This window comes from Vanellus vanellus, assembly GCF_965231255.1.
Source record: "Vanellus vanellus genome assembly, chromosome: Z".
In the NCBI taxonomy this organism is placed as follows: Eukaryota; Metazoa; Chordata; class Aves; order Charadriiformes; family Charadriidae; genus Vanellus; species Vanellus vanellus.
The window spans coordinates 60,862,654-60,886,801 of NC_138908.1; the positions used below are offsets into that span (position 1 = coordinate 60,862,654).

Below are 24,148 nucleotides of genomic sequence, written 5' to 3' on the forward strand. Positions count from 1 at the left end.
GCTGAAGCTGCACTTGGTAAGAGCTTGGCCCATTATGTATAATTAAATTGTTTTGGAACGGTGTGTGTTATAGACTGGTAATTATTTCAGCCAGCAATATTAATTATATGTCTTCCCAACACTATATCTAGTCCAATATATATGACCGTAACTATTTTGAAAAAATCTGTATTTTAAAGTGTATCAATGGAGCAAACACAACCTTTGTCCATGCAGGTGCAACCATGCTGTCTGGATGAGATGGAAAATTAGGCTTGAAGTGCCTGTAAAACACCTTTCATAAGATAGCAAGTTTCCCCAAAGGCTGTCTGCATGGAGAAAGCATGCTGCCTGCCTGGAAATTCAAGTGATTTCACTATCGGGCTTGAGATCAGAATTTACAGTAGCTTTTTGGGGCCCTGTTACTGGATATGTGGAACGACCTGGCCTCTGTCATCAGGAACACAGCACCGAACCCTTGTTTAACATGCATTTGGTATCTAAACACCGAGCAGGATTCAATTTCTGAATTTTCTGCCCTTCCACACAGGTAAAGGACTGAGCAAAAATAACATTTTCAACGTCTAAATTACGCAGGAAAAGGCCCTGTAAAGAGAATTGGCTGCAAGATATGTGGCAAAACTACTTCCAGCATCTTGGCTTTGTCACAGACGCGGTGCCTGGCTTACAACAGCCCGTGTATATATTTGTCTCAGTTGCTCCAGCGGTAAAATTGCATTGGATATACTCACCCTCCTCAAAGCTGCTGCTGAAATGCTTTGTGAAAAGCTTTATTACAGAGGAATTCAAAGGTGCTATTTCTTACCTGATAATTTGTAATTGCAACACACACACAATTATGAGGGGAGGTGCTTCCATGTGCTGACAAATGCCGTGGGAATTAACGAATAGGGCACTGTTGTTATGCTGTTCCACACATCTAACGTGGGATCGTAGCAGTCCAACGTTTTGCACCTCTGAATGCCAAAGTAGCCTCCAACCACGTACAATTTGTTTCCAGATGCCACTGCATGGCAGCTCATTCGCTTCGCTGTCACATCTCCCACCTTAGTCCACTGGTATGTCTCACTGTTGAATTTATAAGCGGAGCACGCAGAGAATTCGGTATCTCCGCCCATAATAAAAATCTGGTTACCCAGAACAGCTGCAGCTGTGTAGCGCCAGGGCTGGGGGCAGGTGGCTGGTACTGTCCATCTGTTTTCACACTGATCATAGCACTGAACTTTGGGCAGCTTGTCATGGCTAACGCTGGTACCTCCAAAGGCAAACAGCTTGAGCTTTGCGCTGACTACAGCTGCATTGCTTACTCCCTCTCGCAGCGGGGCAACCATGGTCCATTTGTTGGTCACAGGGTCATATTGTTCTACTTGCTTTAAGGATACTGAAGGGGAAGCTGGAAGGCAACCAGTTGCTGCAGTGTGCCCTCCTACTACATACAAACAGTGCTTAAGCTCGGCAGAGCCATGCCCAAACCTAGCTACCAGCATGGGAGCAGCCTTCGACCACTCCTCGTGAAGGGTGTCATAGACCCACACGTCTTTGGAGACTCCGTTTTCTGACCCTCGTCCCCCTGTGATATACACTTTGCAGCCTATGGCACAAGCGCTGAACTCTTTCCGTGGACTTGGTATGTCAGCCTTTGGAATGATCTCCTTTGCCTTTTGGTCCACCAGGTACAGCTTGTCACACATAAAGGTTTGGCCACCCAAAAGAAAAAGCGAATGTCCAGTTTTACGGGGTCTGGCACACAAACTAGTGACTACTCCATCATTCTGTAAGATCTTTAACTTGCATCTTATCGATTCTTCTACAATCTCCTTGCTTTTCCTTTGCTTGGTGATAAGTTCTTCCATGGCCACGTTCTCCATAAGGTAGATAGCTGGCAAGAGGGCCAGTCTCACCGTCTGCAATAGCTCGGGCAGATAACAGTGACGCTTACTCAGGTCATAGTTGACCCAGTTGATAGCTGATTCATACACCAGCCTTTCATCTTCAGTTTCTAATTCTTCACTGGAAAGGAGCTGCACTACCATGTCTTTTGGCAGCTGGAGGAAGTCTTCGCTTTTACTGATACTCTGGAAGTTGCTAAGGCACATCCTCCACGAGAGTTCATACAGCTTGGTGCACTGGTGAGCATCCGACAGCAGCAACATGCCAAGACAGTTGGTGGGATGAAGGTTTTTCTCCAGAAATTCTGCACAAGCATCCCGAATGTCCTGAAACTCCAGCATGTCACCAGCCTCCAGCAGCGACTCTGCGTTCTCCTCATTGATGATAACCCTGGAGGAATACGCATAGTCCAGAAGAAGCTCCAAGACTTCTGGGTGAATCGAATTATGAAAGTTGACTTCACTGTCCTGGCTCTCCTTCAGTCCTCCACTGAACATTGCTTCGAAATAGCGGCTACAAGCAGCTAGAACGGCTCTGTGGCAGGGGAATGACCTGTTCCCAGCATGGAGAAGTACATCTGTAAAGAGACGCTGCTGACGCAGAAGGTTCAGGTGAGTAAGGACACTATCAGCATAGGATGACTTGTGGAACAAGTATATGTTTATGGAGCCAGTGCTGGCCCTAGATTTGCGATTTTCATGCATGCTGACTGACATTTTCTTTCACACCTATAAAAGAAAAAAATTAGTAAGATTAATGAGACAGTTACATTCGTTATTATTTTTTACATACCAAAAAGTGTCTCTATTATTCACTACAAGATGGAAAAAAAGCCTTAATTTATACATGAGTGGACACAAAATTGCATCTACCTTTGGCATGTGTTTATTTTTTTGTAAGATGAGTTTCACAAATGACATACTCTAAATTTGTTGCCCAAGAGCAGGTTTATCTTGGGAAACCTGATCTCCAACTTTCATAGCAATACAGCAAGCAAGTAAGTCAGAGGAGAAAGAAAAGGAACCAGGACTGATTTTCTCACCCTTCCCCAACCTAGACCAGCTGATTCATTACATATGTACACATGCACATGCTTGAAACATTCTCCTGTACTGAATCATAGCAGGAAGAGCTACCAGACAGAATACCTAAGGAATGTCAAAAGCTGCACGGGGAACAAAAACCTACTAATCCCATTAGGAAGCTTCCCTTTGGTATAATGATTCCATATGCAACAGCAGAGAATGAAAAAAAGGGAACTTTAAAATAAAACCCTAGCAACGATCACAAACTTACACTTGCAAAACCTTTACAAAAATATGACACGCGAATTGTAGAGATTACATCTTGAACTCCGCCAGCGGCCGCCTCTTATAGTGGTACAGTGTATACACAGGCAGAGTCAGCAAAAAAACGTGTTTTGACTATCAACTGAAGTCACCGAGGCATCGCCTCTGAAGTTGCCTCGAGAGTCAGGTACACGGAGCACAAGACATTGGCTCATTCTGAGGTTTGGAGGAGACATGAAACACAAGACGTATCCTATCCTACTCTGTTCCTAACAGACACAGTGCTATGCAGTCCCTGTTTGTGGAGGTGAACGTTGCTGTTATCTGCCATGATACGCATGCCTATGTACGATTACAGCAGCAAGTTTCTAGGTTTAATTAAGTCAAGCCAAAACCATATGGAGTGTAGGGAAAGGGAGGAATATTGGCAGCCATATAAAGCTAATGGCCAAAAAGCCACAGTGTGAGTAATCGGAGATGAAGCACACGGAGCCCAGTGCAAGCTGTGGCTGTGACCGCTACTGTAATAATCTCACCTCTCTCTCCCCAAACTGCAGAGGAAGCTTGGAGAAAGAAGAGAACCAAACTTCCCTAATTACTGTGATATTCACATGCCCAGCATCCCCTTTTCTGCACCTTCAAATAAGGAACAAGGCAAAAGCCTAGCTGGGAAGCACCCAATGCTCCAGGTCAGAGCATGACCTGGGGCCGCTTGTGCAGGTTTTTAATGTGGATACACTTCCCTCTCTCCCAGACTCGAACATTTTCATATTGCTAAGCATGTTTAAGCAGTACAGAACTGTAAAACTCTTCCCACATTTCACGCTTCAAGATGACACAAGAGCTTTACAAGCCTCAAAAAAACCCAACAAAATGGCATTTTAAATTAAATATATGTATTGTGCTAGATTCATATGACCAGAACCTTCAACAAAATCAAAACCCTATACAATTAATTTCAGCAGCAGACTCCATTTCAGAACAACCTATTTGTGCATATGCAATATACAACACCCGCAGATTAACTGCTGCATAGCCAGTACCATCCTCCTCCCTACCTGTGCTATTGTACAGAATAATTGATTCCTCACATCAAACAGCAAGTTTGTGTTACACCTTTCCCTTCAGTCACAGCAAAAAAAGCCCCTCAAACCAACATCAATTAAGGAACAAAGAGACACTTTACTGCAAAAGTACCAGAGCCCATTTCCTTTAATCTGGAACATGACTTCCTGATGCAATTTAGCTGAGATTGAAAAGAACAAGCAACACAGCTCAGTACACAATGCTCAATCCAAAATCCTCTAACAGAGAGAGGAATCCTTCCCATCGGAGCCACAGGGCAGAGTATCTGTCTCACTCTACTACACAAAAGTTTGGAAAGTTATTTTACCAATGCTCCCTAGACCAAGCTATTAAATGCACTAAGCACAGAAGAACTTAAGGAAGCTGGTACATCTTCACAACACAAATCCTTTTACAAGGAAAATTAAGTTACCTTTAATGCAATTGTATTGCCTAGCAAATAAAGACTCAGATGGCATTCAAGGATCCTGAGCACTAATCTCAGACTAAAATTACCCACTTAATCTATAGCCAAAAAGATTATACTGACCATACAGAGGTCAAAACCTGCTGGAACTCAAGGATTACAGAAAGGGTCATGGCTTGAAATACTAGCACATAAACAGTTTGGAGACGCAGATGGGAAGGTGAACCCTTTACTGGCAAAGCACCATCATAATATACTATTACGATGCAGTGCAAAGCATTCACTGGATCTCTACAGATTGGCTTTCCTCACATTGAGGACCTACTCCCGCAAGGTCTCCTGCCAGGGAGCAGGACAGGAGCTAAACACCCACTGATCAGAGACAACAGAGTCACCAGGATATAAACCTGCTCATTGCCCCCCAGGTCTCCATCCTAACTAAGTGAATGCGTAGACACCACAGTCTAGGCATGTCAAGATCTCTATAGAAACACGGTTCCTCTCCTTTCCCCCCCACATATAGGGGGAATTTAGAGCATACTGAAAACTTTCTTTTATCGTGCATAGAGTTCAGAAATGGGACAGGTAACATTCACGTCAGAGGCTGCAAACACAAGACATTCAGATCTTTCAGCGGGCTCTGCACTCCGGCGAGCACCACTTGCTCTGCATCATTCAGAGTGAGTCCATAACCACAACAAAATAGAGACAAACATAAAAAACCCACCCTGCAATTATGCGCACATTGGAGGCTAGCAAGCTACAGAACATACGCAGAGGGGAAGAACAGATCACTGTGTGTTACTCAAGCCCACCCACATCCATAGTAATGAACACCACTATAAAAAAAAAATAAATTGTAAGAGCCATTCTCAAACAGCTACTCAGTATGGCACTCAGCATTTCACCCCACCACTTGGTCTTCCAGTGGGCAATACCATTTCTTACAAAGCACTTGCAGATTTCACATATGCCGGTCTTTAACTGTTCCAGTAACATTGCTTTTATCACCACAATGTCATCTATTGAGAAGAATTCAAAGTATGCGAATTCACATTTAAGATAAGCTAACATATTTCCCCAAACATAAGAAAGATACATATCTATACATATCTTTTTTCCTCCACTGTGGTTGCTGAGATGAGTTCACACATGGAGTAGTCGAACAAACACCCTTACAAGCAATTACCATAATTTACTAAACAAGCAGTGTTTCTGTAAACATGTGCTTTTGCAGTTTCTGACAATTAGCTCAGTCCGGAATCTTATAAAAATATTAAAATGTATAAATGACATCTCTGATTTCTCTATTTGGTGTTGGAAATTATGCAAGCCTCAAATACTTCAGCAGAGGTAATTTACAGTCAGTGAGCAAATGTTCATCTTGAATAATGAGTCAACTCCCTTCAGGCATTTTTTTCCTTAGAAATAACAATATTTGTATGTAAAAGACAAGAAGTGGTCAGTAAATTACAGATATAGATTTTATCGAGGAACAGAGGTCGAACCAAGACTTTGATTTATAATTACACTTCAACAGGCTGCTTGTCACAGCAGCCCAGTAGTAAACACTACTTTAAGACTAAACAACAGACTCCCTGCCCTACTTCTCAACAGCTCTGCAACATGCAGGTCTCGGCCTAAATCAAATGAAAAATTAAGTATTTTCAAATTAGTGACACATCCCTGATGTAGGCTCATTTTAGCACGACTCTGTAATTACACGGTGGTGGTTGCGTTTTTGTTTAGAATCAGTGAAACAGCTGAAGGAGTGGAAATCTGCTAAACATCCCAGCGATTTAACCAACACCGCTTTCCACTGCTGAATCTGCAGCGATACTATCAGTTTTGCGGAGCCAAATCCGGACACCCTACCTAAAGTCCTCTAGCACAAACCCAGTGGCTTCCCAGGACCTGGCAGCGAGACGGAAAGCAGAACACGCTGCTCCTGCTCGGAATGCACCACTGCTCACCACATGCAGACAAAGAAACCCCAACTCTAAATCCCCCTCCGGTCCACTCCATCATAACGCCTGAACAGCTCCCTCTCTGAAAAGAGACTTGCTGGGTTTCTTCCCAACCTGACAAAGGAGCAGTACGAGAAGTTAAAATCCATCAGAGCAACAACCACGTGCAGAAGTTTCTGCACCATGGCAGGGAGCTCAGCGTTGCAGCCAGCTCCGGCAGCAGCCGGGCGCTCCCTCCTCCCCCTGCCCTGCCTCCCGCCGGCCGAGGGATGCTCCGGCACTCCCGGGGCACCCAGCAGGAAAATTAAGCCCACCGGAGTTCCGTAGCAGCCTTCCTAACCGGAGCCGGCACTCTCCGAGGACAGCCGCGTACCGCAGAGACACTACACAGCCACCGCGGATGCCCACCCACCGGCCGCCCGGTGCCTGCAGACGGGGCGGTGGTCCCCGGCGCTCCGGCCCGAGCGGAGAAGGGCCGGGACTCCGCTTGTGCCGGGGACCTGCGGGACAGCCCGGCTCCATCCGGGGCGGCAGCGCAGGGCCCCGCGGGCGCGGACCCGACCGCGCTGCGGACAGCGCCGACCCCGCGCAGCGCCCGCCCGGAGCCTGCGGCGGCTCTGCCCGCCGGCCGGGCCCCCGCCGCCCTGCGCACGGCAACGAGCGGGTCCGGCCCCTCGCCCCGCCGACCCGCGCTGCCCACCCCGCCTCCCCACCGCCGCCGGTGCTGCAACAGGTCGACGGCCACCGACTTACAGCGGCGGCGGCTCCCGGGCGAGCGCGGACGTCCGTCTGCATGGGATGGGGGGTGGGGGGGGGAGCGCGGCTGCCGGTTCGGCTCGGCGCGGCGGTCCCGCGGAGAGGCGGCCGGGCAGGCTGCGGTGCCGGGAGCCGCGCAGCGCCGGGCGGGCGGGCGGAGGTGGTGCCGCTGGCGGGAGGCGGGCCGCGGAGCGGAGGGCGGGCGGGAGGGAGGTAGGAAAGAGGGACGGAAGGAAGGGGAGAAGGCGGTGGCTGCTGCTGGCACCGCCGAGCCGCAGCTCTGCCCCGGCGGCGGCGCGAAGAAGGGGTATATGGGCTGGGGGGCGGGGGGAGCGTTTATGCAAAGCGGGTGAGTGACAGGCGGGGGAGGGACGGGAGGACCGGGCAGCGCTCTCGCAGAGGTTGCCGTCCCGACTGGGCGACAGGCAAGGTGCAAAGGTGCCCCCGCGCCGCCCCGCCGGCGGGTTGCAGGACGGCCTCCCCCGCCCCCGCCGGCAGCGCAAGGCGCCGTCCCGCACCCGCACCGCACCGGGGGGGGAGCTGGGGCGGCGCGGCGCGGCGGCCCCGCGGGGTTACAGCCGGGCACCCCCGCGCTGTGCGAGCGGGGCGAGGCGGGTGTTCCGCGGGGGAACCGGCTGCCAGCGCTCGGGGTGACCGATGAGGGGACGCGCTGCTCTTTGCGGACACCGAAATGACTCCACGGCGGGGGGGGGGGGGGGAGCGGGGAGCAGAGCCGGTCAGAGGGTGCGGTACCGCCCGGAGGGGCCCGAGGGCGCCGGGGGCAGCGCCGCTCCTGTCCCGCGTGGCCGTGGCCGAGCCCGGGGGGCCGTTGAGCAAAGCAGCCGCTGGGGAGCCCCTCCGCAGCGCCCCGAGGCGCGGCCGGGTGGGCACGGCGGGGGGCCGAGCGGCGGTGCCGGGCGCGGGTCCCCCCCCGGGGCGGCGGCGCGGAGCTGCGGGTACCGCGCTGCCTTTGCGCTCGCTCTGGTGAGGCCTCCGCAGGGCCGCCGCTTCGTGGCCGCACGCTGGGGCGGCACGGCAGCACAAAGCTGAGCCTGGCTTTAATTATTCACCAATTAACAAAGTATGAGAAAAACGCACTTGTGCAAAAGGCCGATTTCAAACGTAAACATCTTCTAGACATAACAGTAGTGTTTACATAATGTGCAGCTCTCTACCAGAAAAATACAGGATACCATACCAAACATTGTACATATTGCTAATTTACCGTTTGCTAATACCATTTAAAGCAATGGTATTAGTGTAAAGAGGCTTCAAGGAACACAAGAATAATTATTTTAGTCCCACCTGGAGGAAACTCCTAGCTGCATATAATAGTTTGGAGAATTTGTTCATTCCTCATAATGAAATGTCAGCCAAATTTCTCCTGTTAAAAAAAAAAAAAAGACCTGCAAGCAGTTCACTAACATGCAGAGGGTTACTTGTACTCCTGTGCTGGACTCCAAAGTCTGCAGATAAGCACAGTCTCATGTACAGCAGGACACATCTGAAACTCCAGAGAGCCTGGGGGCATACTCAAGCCTGGAGAGCACGGCTCTAACAGGGAGCAGATGAAAGAGTAATTTGTTTCATAGATTATTTCTTTTTACAATATTGTTTGATTACAACACAAAGCATTGTGGATTGGAAAGTCTAAAAATGCTGCACATCTGTATGTAATAAAGTGTGTTTCAAAGCTGTTTAGGTGTGAGAAGGTGCTGGAAATTGTAAACGACCTTATGCAAGGGGTATTCACGGACACCACGGGTCTAATCCAGTGCTCACTTGAGTCGTGTAGCTCTAGAGGATTTTGGTTTAGACTGTGAATGTTCGACCTTTGTTGCACATTGCATTGTTCATGTTATGAGTCCAGGTTTTTCCTCCTGTCATAATATTTCCCATAAAATGCCTTGATCCTGTTTTCTCCCATTTTCCCCCAAGAAAACCTGCAGACATTCCACCCAAATCCTGTCCCCTTAGAGCTAATTCCATTACAGTGAATTTTCCATAGTCTGGTGTCAGAAAGTCAGATTGTATCAACTGAAAACACAGGGATGCATCACGTCACACAGTGTCAGGACAAACTTCAAATAGTCAGAATGAGTACCATGAGTGAAAAACGGGAATGGTAGAGTAAAGTCACTTAATCTACCACTCAGCGACATCTGATTTTGAGCATAGCTATGAGGACTGGTCAGTGACAAATGAGGTCTGTAGAGAGGAAAACATACAAGGCTTACACAGCTGCCCACAGCACGTGGATTTGGGCAACACTGCACTAACAGAGCGAGGCAATAATCCTGTAAGAGAGTGACCAGAGTGATCTTTCTTGTCCCATATAAAATGAGGAACCTGTTGAAGTTAATCAGGGCAGAATGATTGGATGAAGCTATACATCATCTGTTGGGGAAACAGCTACACAGCCAGACAGCCCCTTCTGTGTGCGTGGAATTGGGTGCATATGCACTGTGTAAAGCAGTGCTACTGGTGGGAGCAGAGAGAGAAGAAGAAAAAGTAACTCCATAGATCTCTGCCTGTAATTCCACACCTGGAACGCTTACAAACCACAACAGCGGTTCTCTTGAACGTGCTCACAGGAGCTCCTATTTATGCTCAGGTGACAAAAAGCGTCCAAAGTGCCTCTGCTCCTTTCTGCACAAGAGTAAAAACTACGTAGCTCTGGCTGAATACAGCTTAAAACATGCTTAGAGTAAGGATGCTTGCTTGGCTAGCAGGGAAAAAAACACTCAAGAAATTAACCTGGTCCAAAGTGAATCTTTGGCCTGGTTTATGTTGGTCTAAGAACTAAGTCAGGTCACATTTAAACACAGTTCCGGTTAAGCCAGTTTTGTAGATGGGCCAATCTGTATTTTGACACTGCAGAAAACAAAGCTGGTCTAGCCTATCCCAGGACATAGTTTAACATGCCCACTGAACTAGTTTAAACATGTTTCTCCTAGCATTCATATGCCAGGGTAGATAGGATCTTTGAAATGTTGCTAAATATCATGATTTTATCACAAATCACAAGATAATTGGCCCTTTTCTCAAAGCCCAAGCTTCTAGAGTCATGTGAAATTGATAATCTCTTAGGGTTGGTTTTGTTGTTTGTTTCTTTTAATAAGAAGTCTGGAAAAATGACTGTGAAATGTCAGTGTGGCCTTCAAAAACAGAAACCATGTAAAACCCCAAATATTTTCATTTTTAATCTCTTGAATTGTAAGTGCCACATTTGACTCCAAAACAACTGGGGTAGCAAAAACTTCTTTGTTCAGGTTAAATCCAGCTTGCTACGCAGAGGAGCACTGCTGTTTTAACTAAATGAGTTTCACCTCACACTTTATTTAAATTTGTTTGACTTCTGTGTGGAGTCAAGTTCTTGTATCCTTGAACATATAGCAAACTTTATAATATGGCTTGATTGACACTTAAACATTTTGCAGGCATACCTACATAGCCAAAACACCTTCCAGACTACTCTAGCAACACCAGGAAGAGTTCTAATCCTGGCAGAGCTGTACCAGCAATATAATCCATTTACCACGGCAGGTTATTTCATTCAGGAGATGGAAATACATTTTTTTGTTTTGTTTTGTTAGTATCAGCTGCATCTACAGTAGCAGGGTTTGCCAGTACAGCTATCTTGGCAACCCTTTTAAATGCAAACAAGCAGTATGTGCCCGCAGCACAGGCTGAGATCTCATTTTTAATGCTATTAAACAGCTGTGTCTTGGGCTTTTGCCTTGTTAGACTCTTTTTAACCACATTATTTTGTTCAACTGCTAAATAAACAGCATGGGGTTAAATGTATTAGTGTAATTTATCTTCATTCCTTCCTAATTTACACTTCGAATGAATTAATTAGAATGATCTAATTAACAGTGTACAATAGCAGTACCAGTGCCAAAGATCTCCCAGGGGGATGGGGCCAGGACCACCCCCCCCTCAGTGACCCACACCTGCTTTCCTTATCATTTGCCTTTGATGGGTTGCTCCACCCTGGCCTGCAAAGAGAGGTTTGGGTTGATTACAGCCCAATGTGGTACAATGCTAGTTTAGTGCCAGAGACATATTTAAAGTGTTTGGTGGGAGGTCAACATTCAACAATTCTTAGCAACAATTATGCCAGCTTACCCACTAGTTCTGGGGGGAGAAACCCCTCTTAGCCCTGTTCTCCTTTCCTCACCTCTATGTACGTTTGAAAGGATTACATTCAGTCAGGCTGGCCCTTTAGATGTCATTCCTGTACGGCATGGCAGCTCAGACTGAAACGAAAATCTAAAAACGAGCAGCACTAAGGGGCAAATGTTGGTCTTTGTGACATGTAACTGCTCCTCTCCAAAACATTTACATTGCATCAGTGTGACCAGTGGTTGTGAGGTGTAAGTCCCTTGTAACTTGTAAAGAATATGAACACTGGCCCATTCAAAATCAGTGAGTTATGCCATCACCTTATGTGTAAGAGATAAAGTCAGGCCTCAGTTTCTATTTAAGGCTGAACACATTTTGTACAAAAGATTTTCAGAAGGGTCAATTTGGCTGCAAAATAATGTTATAGATGTGGATAATGTCTGGAGTGAGAAATATTTTCACCTGAGGTTTCTTAATCCTTGGGGGAAACCCTTGGAAAAGCCTGACTATTGCATCTAGTCCACAATTCTGCATTATTCCAGCAGTATGTGCTTATACAGAAAAGTAGTATTGAGAAAAAAATACATCTCAGACTATAAGGAGAAGCCATCCACTTCTGTTTTGTATGTAATTCCTCTGTCCATCTTACCATTTTCCAGTTTGTCTTGCTTCCAATTACTCCCCAAAAAGTCTCTGGTACCAGGCTTCATTTTCTGCCTGTTCCATATTGCCTGTTCTCCCTCTTAGCAAGAAAAGTCAGTCCTGGCCAATGAAGACAACAGTGATGATGACCCACTTTTGCCCAGGTTTGATTAGCAAGGAGCCCCAATTATTACTGGTATGCAAGCCCCTTCCCACAGATATGTGGGCCAGCACAGGAGTGGGAGTACCGCTGCAAAGAGCAGTTGGTGCCACTTCTGCCATCAGTCATGGTGACATTCAGCAGAATTCTTAGCATCTCCTCCATACATTCATTCTCAGGAGGTTTCAATTCCTTGTGCATATCTTTGCTGGCTATTGCCATCTCTGAACAGGGACTCCACACAGGGACACTTCCTTGCTTCTCTCCAGAGCTATCTCCAGTCAGCGCAGACTCCAGGGCTTGCAGCAACTTCCCTCTGCTTCTCTCTTGCTAAGTAGCAGTGGCCCCCAGTGGTGACAGCTAAGCTGGCTTCTCATTTCAAGTTTTCCCACTCCCTAATGAAAAGCCTCCATGCTGTAACAGAAACTTGGCCTAAGGACTTGTGAGTTCCCCCTATCTTCCAGTTCTGCAGGGACCATGGTTGAGTTCCTCCTGACCCCTTCAAGCCCCTACAGACATAAGCTTGGAACCAACCAACACCAATGAGCCCCTGAGAAGAGGGCTGTTTAGTCTTTGAGAAGGGACTAGGTAATTTAAACAGAGGACAGCATGTCATCTAGGGAGACTCCTAAATGACGGAGATTTTTTGCTTATCTTCATCTTTTATGTTAGTACTTAAAGCAGGAAGACAAAAATGTATTCATGCAAACAAATAACTTTGGCTTTGTAAGGACAGGAATACACATCTAAGTAGCTATTCTTACTTTCATGAGTAGCACTACGCATTTAAATACAACACATTTATGGACTTCTCACACTTAAGGACTATTTAAGGACTTTTATTCAATGTATTTAAGGACAAGGATTTTTGATGTGAGATGGAAATACCCACACTTTTTTAGTGGTGCAACTTTGAGTCACTCAAGTCTGAAAACACAGATATGTATGTCTCTAAAAGAATTTACATTTTCGCTCGGAGACTTGTTACACTGTTCCCCTCAGTTAGATGCTATTTTCCCTGCAAGTCAGGAGGGAACTAGCTCTTCACCTCTTCAGGCCTGCTGAAAAGTCAAGCCCTACACCGACAGATGCCAGAAAAAAGAAGGCAATGCGTAGGAGCTGAAATGCCCTGACTGTGTCAATTACTTAGGAGAGAATTTTGGATTTCTTCAGGTGGATAAGAGCAAACATGACAGAAAAACTTTTTTTGCTCCTTCTGTTTTCCAGTGCCCAGGGGACATTGAGCTAATCTGCCCTTATGGATATACAGGTAGATCAGGACCTGGGGTGTATATCCAGGTTGCTTACCTGCAAGAAGTCTATGTCTCAAGGCTGCTATCATCCACTGCATCAAATTAAAGTGACAGCCAACATACGTCTTCTAGTCATGCTTTCCATCATCATATACATACCTGTTAGAGGACTAGTTTCCAAACGATAGGCTGTGAGGTCATGGGAAGTGGTCCACAGAACCAAAGTGAACTGTCAAGTCTATATTGTTTACAATTTTAAAAGTTTGATGATAAGAATGCATGAGAAATTTGGAAGCTTAACATGTTTTGTTGGGGACCACTGCTTTAAAGAGACAGAGAGTGCAGAATTTCCTGATTTTTACTGGTTTAGGACAAATCCAGACAAGTATTTTAAAGCAAACTTGTTTGTGTAATGTTGGCTTTATTAATTTTCCTGCTGAACAATTCACCACAAACATCTGGAACAGCATTATTAGCAGTTTTGAGGCCACATTAATCCTGGATGTTCTTAAATAGCACTTTTACAGATACTTAAGAACACTTAAGAAAGGAACACTTTTGAAGGCTCTTGGCAGAACATGAGAAGGTTAAAATAGAGTCTCAGTTACCTAGTTTCATTCTGTGAAGCTTGATGATTGTGAGGACTAAGTAATCTGATTCCAGACATTTTAACAGAATGAAATGTGTCCTACGGAGCTGGTATTTCTGTGGTTGAGATCTAACTTTTGAACACGTTGCCTACAGCAGGGGTTGTTTCCCAGGCGTTCTTATATGCACAAGTAGCCTCAGTATCCTCATCAGCCTATGTCTGTTTAATTCGAAGGACTTAAAAGGACACATTTGCTTGTTTTAAAAGACTTGTTTATGTACTCTTTCAAAGCCTTTATTTGAGACTTTATTGTTCTTGTGTACAAAGGAAACCAGTGAATTAGATCCTGCCACAGAGCCCGTGTATTATCCAAAGGTTTAAATCCTTCATGGTGTTGGCTTGAATTTTTTTATTATCTTTTTTATAAGCAAGCCTTTGTAGAAGATGAATTCACTGTCAGTGCAGGTCTGGTGCGCTTAAATCTGCAGCAAAACCTTTTTTAAAAAGAAAAAACAGTTTATAAGTGAAGAATTGTCACGTCATAATAGGCAAAACCTTGCAAGTTTCACATTCAACAGTAAGGGGTAACGAGATTTCTTAGGTGAACTGTATTCCCAAAAGACCTGTTACCTCTCTGCTCTAAATGTTAATTTGGACGATTTAGTTAAGTAGAAGGGCTTAAACTTGGAAGAATGGGTATTGCGGGCAAAGCTTCAAAACTCTCTTAATACAGTCAATGTGGCATTTAGTCTGGTTATTGATTTACATCTTCAAAGCTCTGCTTTATTTTAGGCTAATGGAGTTTAATTAGAGATCTGATTGATGCTGAAAGTAGTAAAAATGAAACTGTTAATGCTTTATTTGAGCTAAACATTTTCTGGCGAATTTCCCAACCTCCAGGACATGTCTGAACATGTTTTTACTTTCCTACCTGCAGAAGGAGACACTTGGCATGTCAACATATGTATATTTTGGCTTAAAGAAAAGACAGTAGTTTGGAAATACAAAAGACAGCTTCTGTCTTTTGTAACAGGTCGTGTGTTAAGATGTAAAAGAGGTAATACATTAAATTAGAAAGAATTTGAAGTGTGTAGTTGGAAGATAGCTAACTGATCACTTGGGCTTTCTTAAAGAAATGTATTTAAGGTTTTAGTTAACAGGCAATTTCCTTTTCAGAATCTACTTTCATCTGTATGTAAACTGAGAATTTTGCCCAAATAGAATAACAAAGCCTCATGACTCAACACATCCAAATAATTGATTGGAAGGAACATCGGGTTTTCCTTACAGAGGTAATGCACATTCAGCTGTGGAAGTAATCGTATCCTGTTCTGGCTAAAAGATCAGTAGATTCCCACTAGTACATTCTCTAGATATCTTTAAAATTCATTGGTTATTGTGATAAACTGCATATATCACAAGCATCCTGGATAGAAAAATACTTCCAAGCTTTGTCATATCACAATAAACACATGGAGGCAGGTGCTGGCAGCTTTAAGACGGTGGTCCTCACATAAATGCACACATAAATGGATTTTGTAGTTCAAAAGTAATAGTTCACCAAAATATCTAAGCAGATATCTCTAAGTGCTCAGTAGCTTGCATGAAGTCCCAGTTCACTTTGGGCGCGCGCGCGCACACACGCACATACACACACAGAGCCCAGCCTATGGTATGCATAAGCCCAGCCAGAACTTGTGTTTGTACAAGGGTAGTCTCATTTTCTCAGCTAGAATAAAAAAAAATATGAAATTTAAGGATGATCAATTATATGAAAATTCATCAGATTTGGAAATCTGGCTTCAAAAATTTCTCAAGCAAATTTTACATGTTTATTGTTCATATGAAAATTGAAAATACCTAAAAACCTCGATAAGTGTTAATACAATTGCCAGATTTTCATGCAAATGAAAGCTGCGTGTATATGCAAACATTTGCCTAGAGGATTACCTGAGCTCCTATAACTAAAATACTTTGGAAAGATATGTTATCTTCTGCTCAAGTACATTTCAAGAAGCTTTCCTTCTGCTGGGGGTCTTTCAGATTCCAGTAAGGGAGAAATCTTCGAGGCACAAAATATCTGACAAAAATCGTAAGTGCTTTCATCAGGTGCCATTGATTTTCCCAGATAACAGTCAGATCAAAAGGAAAAAAAAAAAGATTAAAAAAACCCCAAAACAACATAGAAATCTTCTTTTCGATTGACACAGCAGGTTCCATACAGTTTTTATAAAATCGATAAATAAAATTATTTTATGTTGCTTCTCTGAGCAGCTCTAGTGAAGATGTGTTCCTGCAAGAGCCGTGTTGTCTGAGAGCAAGAGTTTTAAATTTTCTAGAGTTCCTATGTCTTATTTCCTACCAAATAACATTAATGCGTGAACTTCTAAATGTGCATTAAGTAATGTGATGTGGTTTAGCTTTTTCATGCTAATGCGTCTCAATAAGCAGACTACAGAAATGAAAATACGTTTAAAACACAGGGCTCCCAGCCCATCCAAATATCAAGCATAAAATTTTGTCCATCACCTTCAGAGTAAATTTAAACAAGGACTAATCTTTAGACTCTTTAACTTGTCAAATTTTTCCTTTCAATATCCCAAATATTCTGAATATTTCAGTGTACCCTGATATACTCCTGTATGAGAGATAAGCTCAAAAAAACCCAATCCATTGTTTTAAGGGACCAAAAGGAAAAGATCTTTTATCAATTTATACTACCACAAGGTTTGTGAGAAGAGGAAATCTCTTCAAACCTTAATTATTCTTCTAGTGTTCTACTAACACTACAGAATTGCCATCACGTTCAACCATTTACTTACTTTAGACACCTCTTTTTAGACCTGGGCTGAGTTCTGCAGCCATCTCTCCCTGCTCTCTCTCACAGTGAGGTGGCAGATGCCCACCCCAAGTCAGCACCCCTGCAGGCATGGCAGGACACGAACACCCTCCCCATCTCTGTCTGGGAGAAAAGCACATGGCACTAGGCAAGGCAAGAAACTGCCCCAAAGCTTGTGAGAAATGATGTTAAACTCACTGTTTAGGCAAACCCTTATCATGAAAAAACATCAGACATCTGAAAAGGGATTGGGTGAATCCTGGCTTTGTTGAAGACAGTAGACAGATGATCGGAGACGTGGTTTTGTCTCACTAATTATTACAGAGCTAGGCAATTATGTTTAGTGAAACAGACAGGCATTTATATTACCTAGGCTCAGAAATGTAAAACCAACTCCACCCTTCCCTCCTGAAATACATCCCTCCTCCTTCTTTTATTATTACTTACGGTACAATTACTTATTCTTTATAGATAAACACATTCTTAAGGAACTCATGACAATGGTATTTCTTCCTTTCTTGTTTTCTGCATATATTTATTTCTCTTTGTGCATTCCTGTCTTGCACCATCTTGGCACAGCGCATTCTGGTTGTGTCGTAACTGTTAACAACATATATATTTCTCTTAGCTGCCCTCCTAGCTTAGCAGTATTTGTCCATAAAGGTAAAAGGAGCTGCAGAGAGGGGAGCCTGCCAATTGCACAGCCAAAATATACTCAGTCACACCCTGGTAATGGACTGATTTTGGAAGGATTGCACAGATTCCACCCTGATAGGTTTTGGTACCACACCCCCTATCTGATCCACTTATTTCAGTAAATCCCACAACCATGTAGAGATAGGTCTGACCTGTTAATGCCTGCAGGCATAGTTGTCCACTGTACCCTGATCTGAACCAACAGATTAACTCGAAAGTTTCTGAAGCCCATTTTCTCAATGTTATTCATTTAAGACTATAACCCAGCTCCTGTGAAGTCAATGGGAGTTTTGCCAGTGAATGTCAACGCCTCTGCTATTTTATTCTTTGGCTTTCTAAGCAGGAACTGCCAATCATGCTGTATTACACAGTAATTTTATTAGGCATCCAACCATGCTTTCAGTGAAGTAGAGACAAGTTATCCTTTGCCTTTGCCGGCAACAAAATCAGGCGCCTTCAGCAAACCACCAAATTTTCTACATGTTTCTTTTGTTGAAAGACACAACTCTAAACGACTTCAAGCCATTCTGACTTCAAACCATTCTGACTTCTGAACTGATAAACTAAAACATTATGCCATCACATATATGTAGTATCAAACTCCTCTCTGCAAGCCTATTTTCTGACTTTTTTCCTCTCCTTCAGGAGATAAGTATTTTTTTGTTTCCTTCTGAATAGCAAAGCCTGTAAACTAGACATTGGTAGATTCTATGTTATATCATTCTGCACAACTAATATGAAGTGTCAAGAAATCATAAGATAATAAAAAAATCCAAATCTCACTTTTCATCAGAAAATAAACTTGAGCTTTATAAAAATGTGCAGTTGTTACTGCAAACTCTTTGCCTAGAGGTATGCATTTTTGACTAAGCTGTCTTTTTGTCTGATTATTTTAAAAAAATAATAAATCTACATTGGGCAAAACCTATGGCTAATGACATTACGCAATCTTCTTAAAATATTGGCGCCTTGGCACAGCAGCTCTTGGCAGAACTGAAAGCAGTAGACAGATATGGGTTTAAACTGTCTTCCTTTCTTTGTTTCCCTTTCTCCAGTTCCAGTTACAGCCAAGGCAACAAGCCACCTCCAAGCTTCTTTTCACAGTGTTTACATTCAATAGCCCTCAGGGAAGGGAAGCAGAAAAATGGCAGTACATGTGTGCTACTTCAGGAACATGAAATGAGAGTAGCATGAGTCTCCTCCGTCCAGGGGTTTGCTTTAAAGCCGTTTTGCACTATCTCTATCGGTAGAGGCAGTTCTAAGCACCTGGTGCCATTCGACTGCACATTATCCCCATCCACCCAATTGACTTGAACGAAACTGGCTTTCTGAGCACTCTTCAGCTGACCAAACATAGTGTTGAAAATTATAATAATAAAATGCAGTATGGATTAGGATAGTTTATTTCTGATACCATGTATTCATAGCAGTACTATGAAGAAGATTTACACAAAGCATCCCAGGTAATACAAGTAACTAATGACCACAAGAAGCAGGACTTAAATAACATGATCTGACCACTGCTTCTGACACATTAAACTGCAAATACAATACACCAGCGTTAGAGCTCACTGAACAAAAGAGATTACTTACAGACTGCCAAAAAAGAAAGCAACATCTGTTACTGGGGACTATACAAAGAAAATATTACTGTTTAACTGCAATCAAAACCATTCTGCAGCTTTTAAAATCCACAGTTCACTTTAAATGTATTGTATTTTTTTTGAAACTCGATATTTTGTAAGGTTTTCTTTATCGTTTAAAAAAAGCTTTTCTCCAAAATATTTCACAATAAATCTTGAAATTCTTTTCAACAGGTCTTACTCAGTATACTGAATAATACTGCTTACAAATGCCTTTTAGTTATATTGTGGTAGCTCTCTGGATCGCGAATCAGTCTTTAGTCATACCTTTATTTGAGACTCTCCATAGTCATAGCTTTCAGATCATAACTTTCAGGCTCCACACCATTCTTCTAAATGAAGTTATCACAATAAATTAAATATTCACGGTAAAGATTAGGGGCTCAGGGAGGTGTGTGTATCAATAACTACATTGATTATGTATTAAAGTATTGATCATTCATTCATTTTATGAATACACAGAAAGTTAAAAATATTTCAAATCTGAAGTATTTCTTATATACACAGCACTTCTAAATATAAACTCCATAAATTCCATAGAATTTACTCTGCATTTCTCCATTAAGTGATTAAATTAATTTTGAGAGCTGAGATTCCTCAGCTGGTTGAAGTATATCACATTATCTTCTTTAGTGTGTCAAAATCATAGAATATTGGCTGGAAAGGGTCTTTGGAGGTCTCTAGTCCAACCTCTGGCTCAACAGAGGGTTACTTTTGCAGTTAAATAAGGTTGCTTGTGGTCCTTTTGAAAATCTCCAGGCAAATTCTGAGAAATCTCCAAGAATGGAGGATATTAACTTTCTTCAGCCCACTGAGGATGATCTTGCTTATACCACACAGGATACTGTTCGCCTTCATCACTGCAAGGTCACACTGCTGACTCATGTTTGGCCTGCTGTCCATCAAGAGACTCAGTCCTTTTCTGTAAAGCTGGTCTCTCACCAGTCACTGCCCAGCTTTTAGAAATGCCTGTTTTTTCTCTGCAGGACTTCACACTTGGTTTTGAACTTGTTACTGCTTGTTCCATGGCTGCAAGATTTGATGGATTCATTTAAGTATTTCCTGATTTGATCCTCCTCTACTGTGGGTAATATTTCTCTCCTCCAAACTTTGCGAGTAGTCAGAGAAACCTTATTATAATAGAACAGAACAGAATAATATAGAATATTTCTGTTGGAAGGGACATATAATGATCATCTCGTCCGACTGCCTGACCAATTCAGGGCTGACCAGAAGTTAAAGCATGTTGTTAAGGGTGTTGTCCAAATGCCTCTTAAACACTGAGAGGTTTGGGCCATCGACCACCTCCCCAGGAAGCCTCTTCCAGTGTTTGATCACCCTCTCGGTAAAGAAATGTTTCCTCATGTCAGGTCTGAACCTGCCCTGGCACAGCTTTGAACCATTCCCACGTGTTTTATCGCTGCATCCCAGGGAGAAGGGCTCAGCAGCTCCCTCTCCACTTCCCCTCCTCAGGAAGCTGTAAGAGAGCAATGAGGTCACCCCTCAGCCTCCTTTTCTCCAAACTAGACAAACCCAAACTCCTCAGCTGTCCCTCACAGGACATGCTTTCCAGCCCTTTCACCAGCTTTGTTGCCCTCCTCTGGATGCATTCAAGGACCTTCACATCCTTCTTAAGTTGTGAGGCCCAGAACTGCACACAGTACTCCAGGTGAGGCTGCACCAACGCTGAATACAGTGGGATAATCCCCTCTCTTGACCGGCTGGCTAAGCTGTGTTTGATGCACCCCAGGATGCAGCTTGCCCTCTTGGATGCCAGGGCACACTGCGGGCTCATACTGAGCCTGCTGTCAACCAGCACCCTCTCTGCAGGGCTGCTCTCCAGCCACTCCTCTCGCAGTTTATACTTCTGTCTGGCATTACCCTGTCACAGGTGCAGAATGCAGCAATTGTTCTTGTTAAATCACATGCCATTGATGATTGCCTAATGCTCCAGTCTATCTACATCTCTCTGCAAGGCCTCTTATTCCTCAAGACAGTCAACAGCATCTTCCAGTTCAGCGTCATCAGCAAACTTACTAATGGTGCATTCAACTCCTGCATCCAGATCACTGATAAAAAGATTGAACAGAACTGGCAGAACCTGGAAGGCTTAGCAAGAGATTCTTCTAGTAAAGACTGAAATCAATAAACCATTGGGTACCTTAGTCTTTTCTATACCCTTCGTTAGTAGATCACCTGCCTGATTCAGCAGCAGGTCCATATTTTCCCTGGTCTTCCTTTTGCTGTGAACACACCTGCAGAAGCTCTTCTTGTTGCACTTCACACGCCTTATCTGCTTCAATACCAGCCAAACTTTGGTCTTGGGAATTCCATCCCTGCATGCGCAAGTGATGCTTCTATACTCCTCCTTGGTAGTATACCCTGTTTTCCACTTCCCATACAGTTCCTTCTTGTCTTTGAGCTCAGTCAAATGGTCTCTGACCACACTGGTTTGCTGCAGTGCCTGCTGTATTTCTTGCACCTTGGGATAACCTCACTAGTCAATAAAGATGTTGGGTAGGTGAGCAGGTTGAGTCTACTTGAAAACCCAGGGGGGAAGGAGAGGCAGGGAAGGGAACAAATTAAAAAAAAAAAAGGTCCAATTTGGGCTTTGAGAGCACTTCAATATTGTGGCTTAGCATGATTTTTTTTCTTCCTAATAGAACCACTTCACGTTGTCCCTCATATCTAAATTATGCATTAAGGCTGAGACTGCTAGTGCCTTAGTCCCTCTCTGTCAGGGCCATAGATCACGAGTAAATCCATATGTGACAGTTTACTTATTACCACAATCAAGGGGTTGACAGAAACACTGTTTGAATCTTGGACTTGAATGTCAGGCCTTTTTCTCTAAGCCATGGTTTCCTTTTGCTTTCTTCAATCTTGTTACTGAAAAAGCATGTATACCTACTCTGCTTATTACAGACTCAAAATCAGAAAAGGAAACACAAATCCAGCAAAGTTCTGAAAAGCAAAAGCTTGATGTTAAACCTGAATTCAAAGATGTGTGGCTGGAGCGACGGATGGAGAATATACATGAAAAAGCAATCAAAGCACAGTATTCTGGGTCTCCTGAAGCTTAAAAGTATAGGGATTTAGAAGAACTCTAAAAGAAAAAGCTGAAATAGTTACCAGGAAATGATTCAAGAATGAATAAAAATTTCAGCAGAGCCAGAGCTGAAGCACGAAAGTAGCCTGGCAGTGCTGTAGAGATTCTGAGAGGTCAGTGACACACAAGCAAGCGGTAAAGAGGGTAGCAGGCTTAAAAATCAGTTCAGGCTCAAGGATGTCTTCAAGATTCCCGGCCTTCACTACTGCAGAAGATAATTAAGCAAATTACTGCATTAGATGAAGTAGTCTTACAAAATAAAATAAATAAATAAATATTTCATAGCTACAAAGTCAGCATCCCTGCAGGCTTTTCCTCCCTTTCAATAAAAGTTAAGGCAAGGAGGGATGCAGTAGAAGAACTACAGTGGCATTCTGGTACTGACGCCTGTCAAGGCTGGCCTCAGTGCACTTCCTATAAAACAACCTATAACATAGATTTGGAAATACACATGTGGATACACATGTAGAGGATTTATTTGTTTGAGGAGCTATTGCAGAGTTAAAAAAAAATAAAGAAGTTGTAAGAGATTTGACATTGACGGCTCTTCTACAGGTAATAATAATGGAAAAGTTCATGGAACAGAAGGTTTATAGCAAATGCAGAATATTGTGAGATCATCTCACGTAGACAGGGCTCAATGTGCTCAACAGAAATTGGAACGGTAAATAAAAGAAAGTCGTAGGTGCCATTCTTGAAAAAGTAGTGATGATTCAGACTGAAAATACTAAAAACCTGAGATGAGGAAGAGGTGTAGAGGAGAGATCAGCTCAATTATGTGGTTTTCAGGGCTGTTTGGAAAGTAACAATGACAAAAGCAAGGTGGACCGGGTTCAGTGGAATCCCTTTTCCACTCAGTAGAAGTTTAATTCACCTTACTTGAAAATGCCATGAAAGACTGTAAAAATGGAGACTGTGCAGCTGGCTTTTATGCAAAGCTGTTGTCTTAATGAGAAAATGTGAAAGGCTGAAGAATAAACATAAAAGAATAATTATTTCATAGACCTGTAAATATAACAGAACACAGTCCTAGAGAAGAAATAAACAACTCTTAGATCAAAGGATTCATAGATCACCTTCACTGGAGGAATAAGTAGAAATTTATTAGTTGCCTTTTTCTTTTTCTTTTTTTTTTTTTTGAAGCCAGGTCACAATAAGTATACAGCTTAATGTCAACTTAAATTACATCTATAGTTTTCTGACAGATTCATTTGCTTTTTCAGGTTTATGTCTAACACACTGACAGTTTCTAATCAATAGGAGACAATTCCCTTTGAGAGTTATTAAAATATACCCTGCATTTAAATGCAATAAAAAGCATGACTGAACATGCCTCTGTTCCTCATAACACATAAATACCACATCTGGTCCATAAAAAACATGCATTATACAGAGGTTGTATGAATGCCAGATACGTATTATTACATGGAACTGTTTTATCCATCTAGCCTAATTTCCAGATGTTTTATTACTTGTAGACAAGAGTATTGTCAAAACTGTTGCTGGAAGTCCATTTATTTCAAGAGGGCAAGGGACAGGGATAGTGAGTTAAGCTACAGGAAATGTTTGTGATACAGTTAATGTCAAGTCATATGACTGAAGCATCAGCGCTATCATGTTTAAAGAGATGCACTTAAAAATTCAATTTCAGACTAAAATTTCAGTTGACTGCATTTTAAATATGTACTTACTTAT

The 24,148-nt window shown here is 43.3% G+C and overlaps 1 protein-coding gene across 1 annotated transcript; it reads right to left on the minus strand.

The window, feature by feature from the left end:
- Window positions 1-811: 811 nt before the first annotated feature.
- Window positions 812-2,606, minus strand: ENC1 (ectodermal-neural cortex 1; the record flags this gene model as incomplete). The annotated part of the gene is made up of 1 exon (XM_082497634.1): window positions 812-2,606. One exon carries the CDS (start codon window positions 2,604-2,606, stop codon window positions 837-839), a length of 1,770 nt encoding a protein of 589 aa, XP_082353760.1. The 3' UTR covers window positions 812-836.
- Window positions 2,607-24,148: the final 21,542 nt, after the last annotated feature.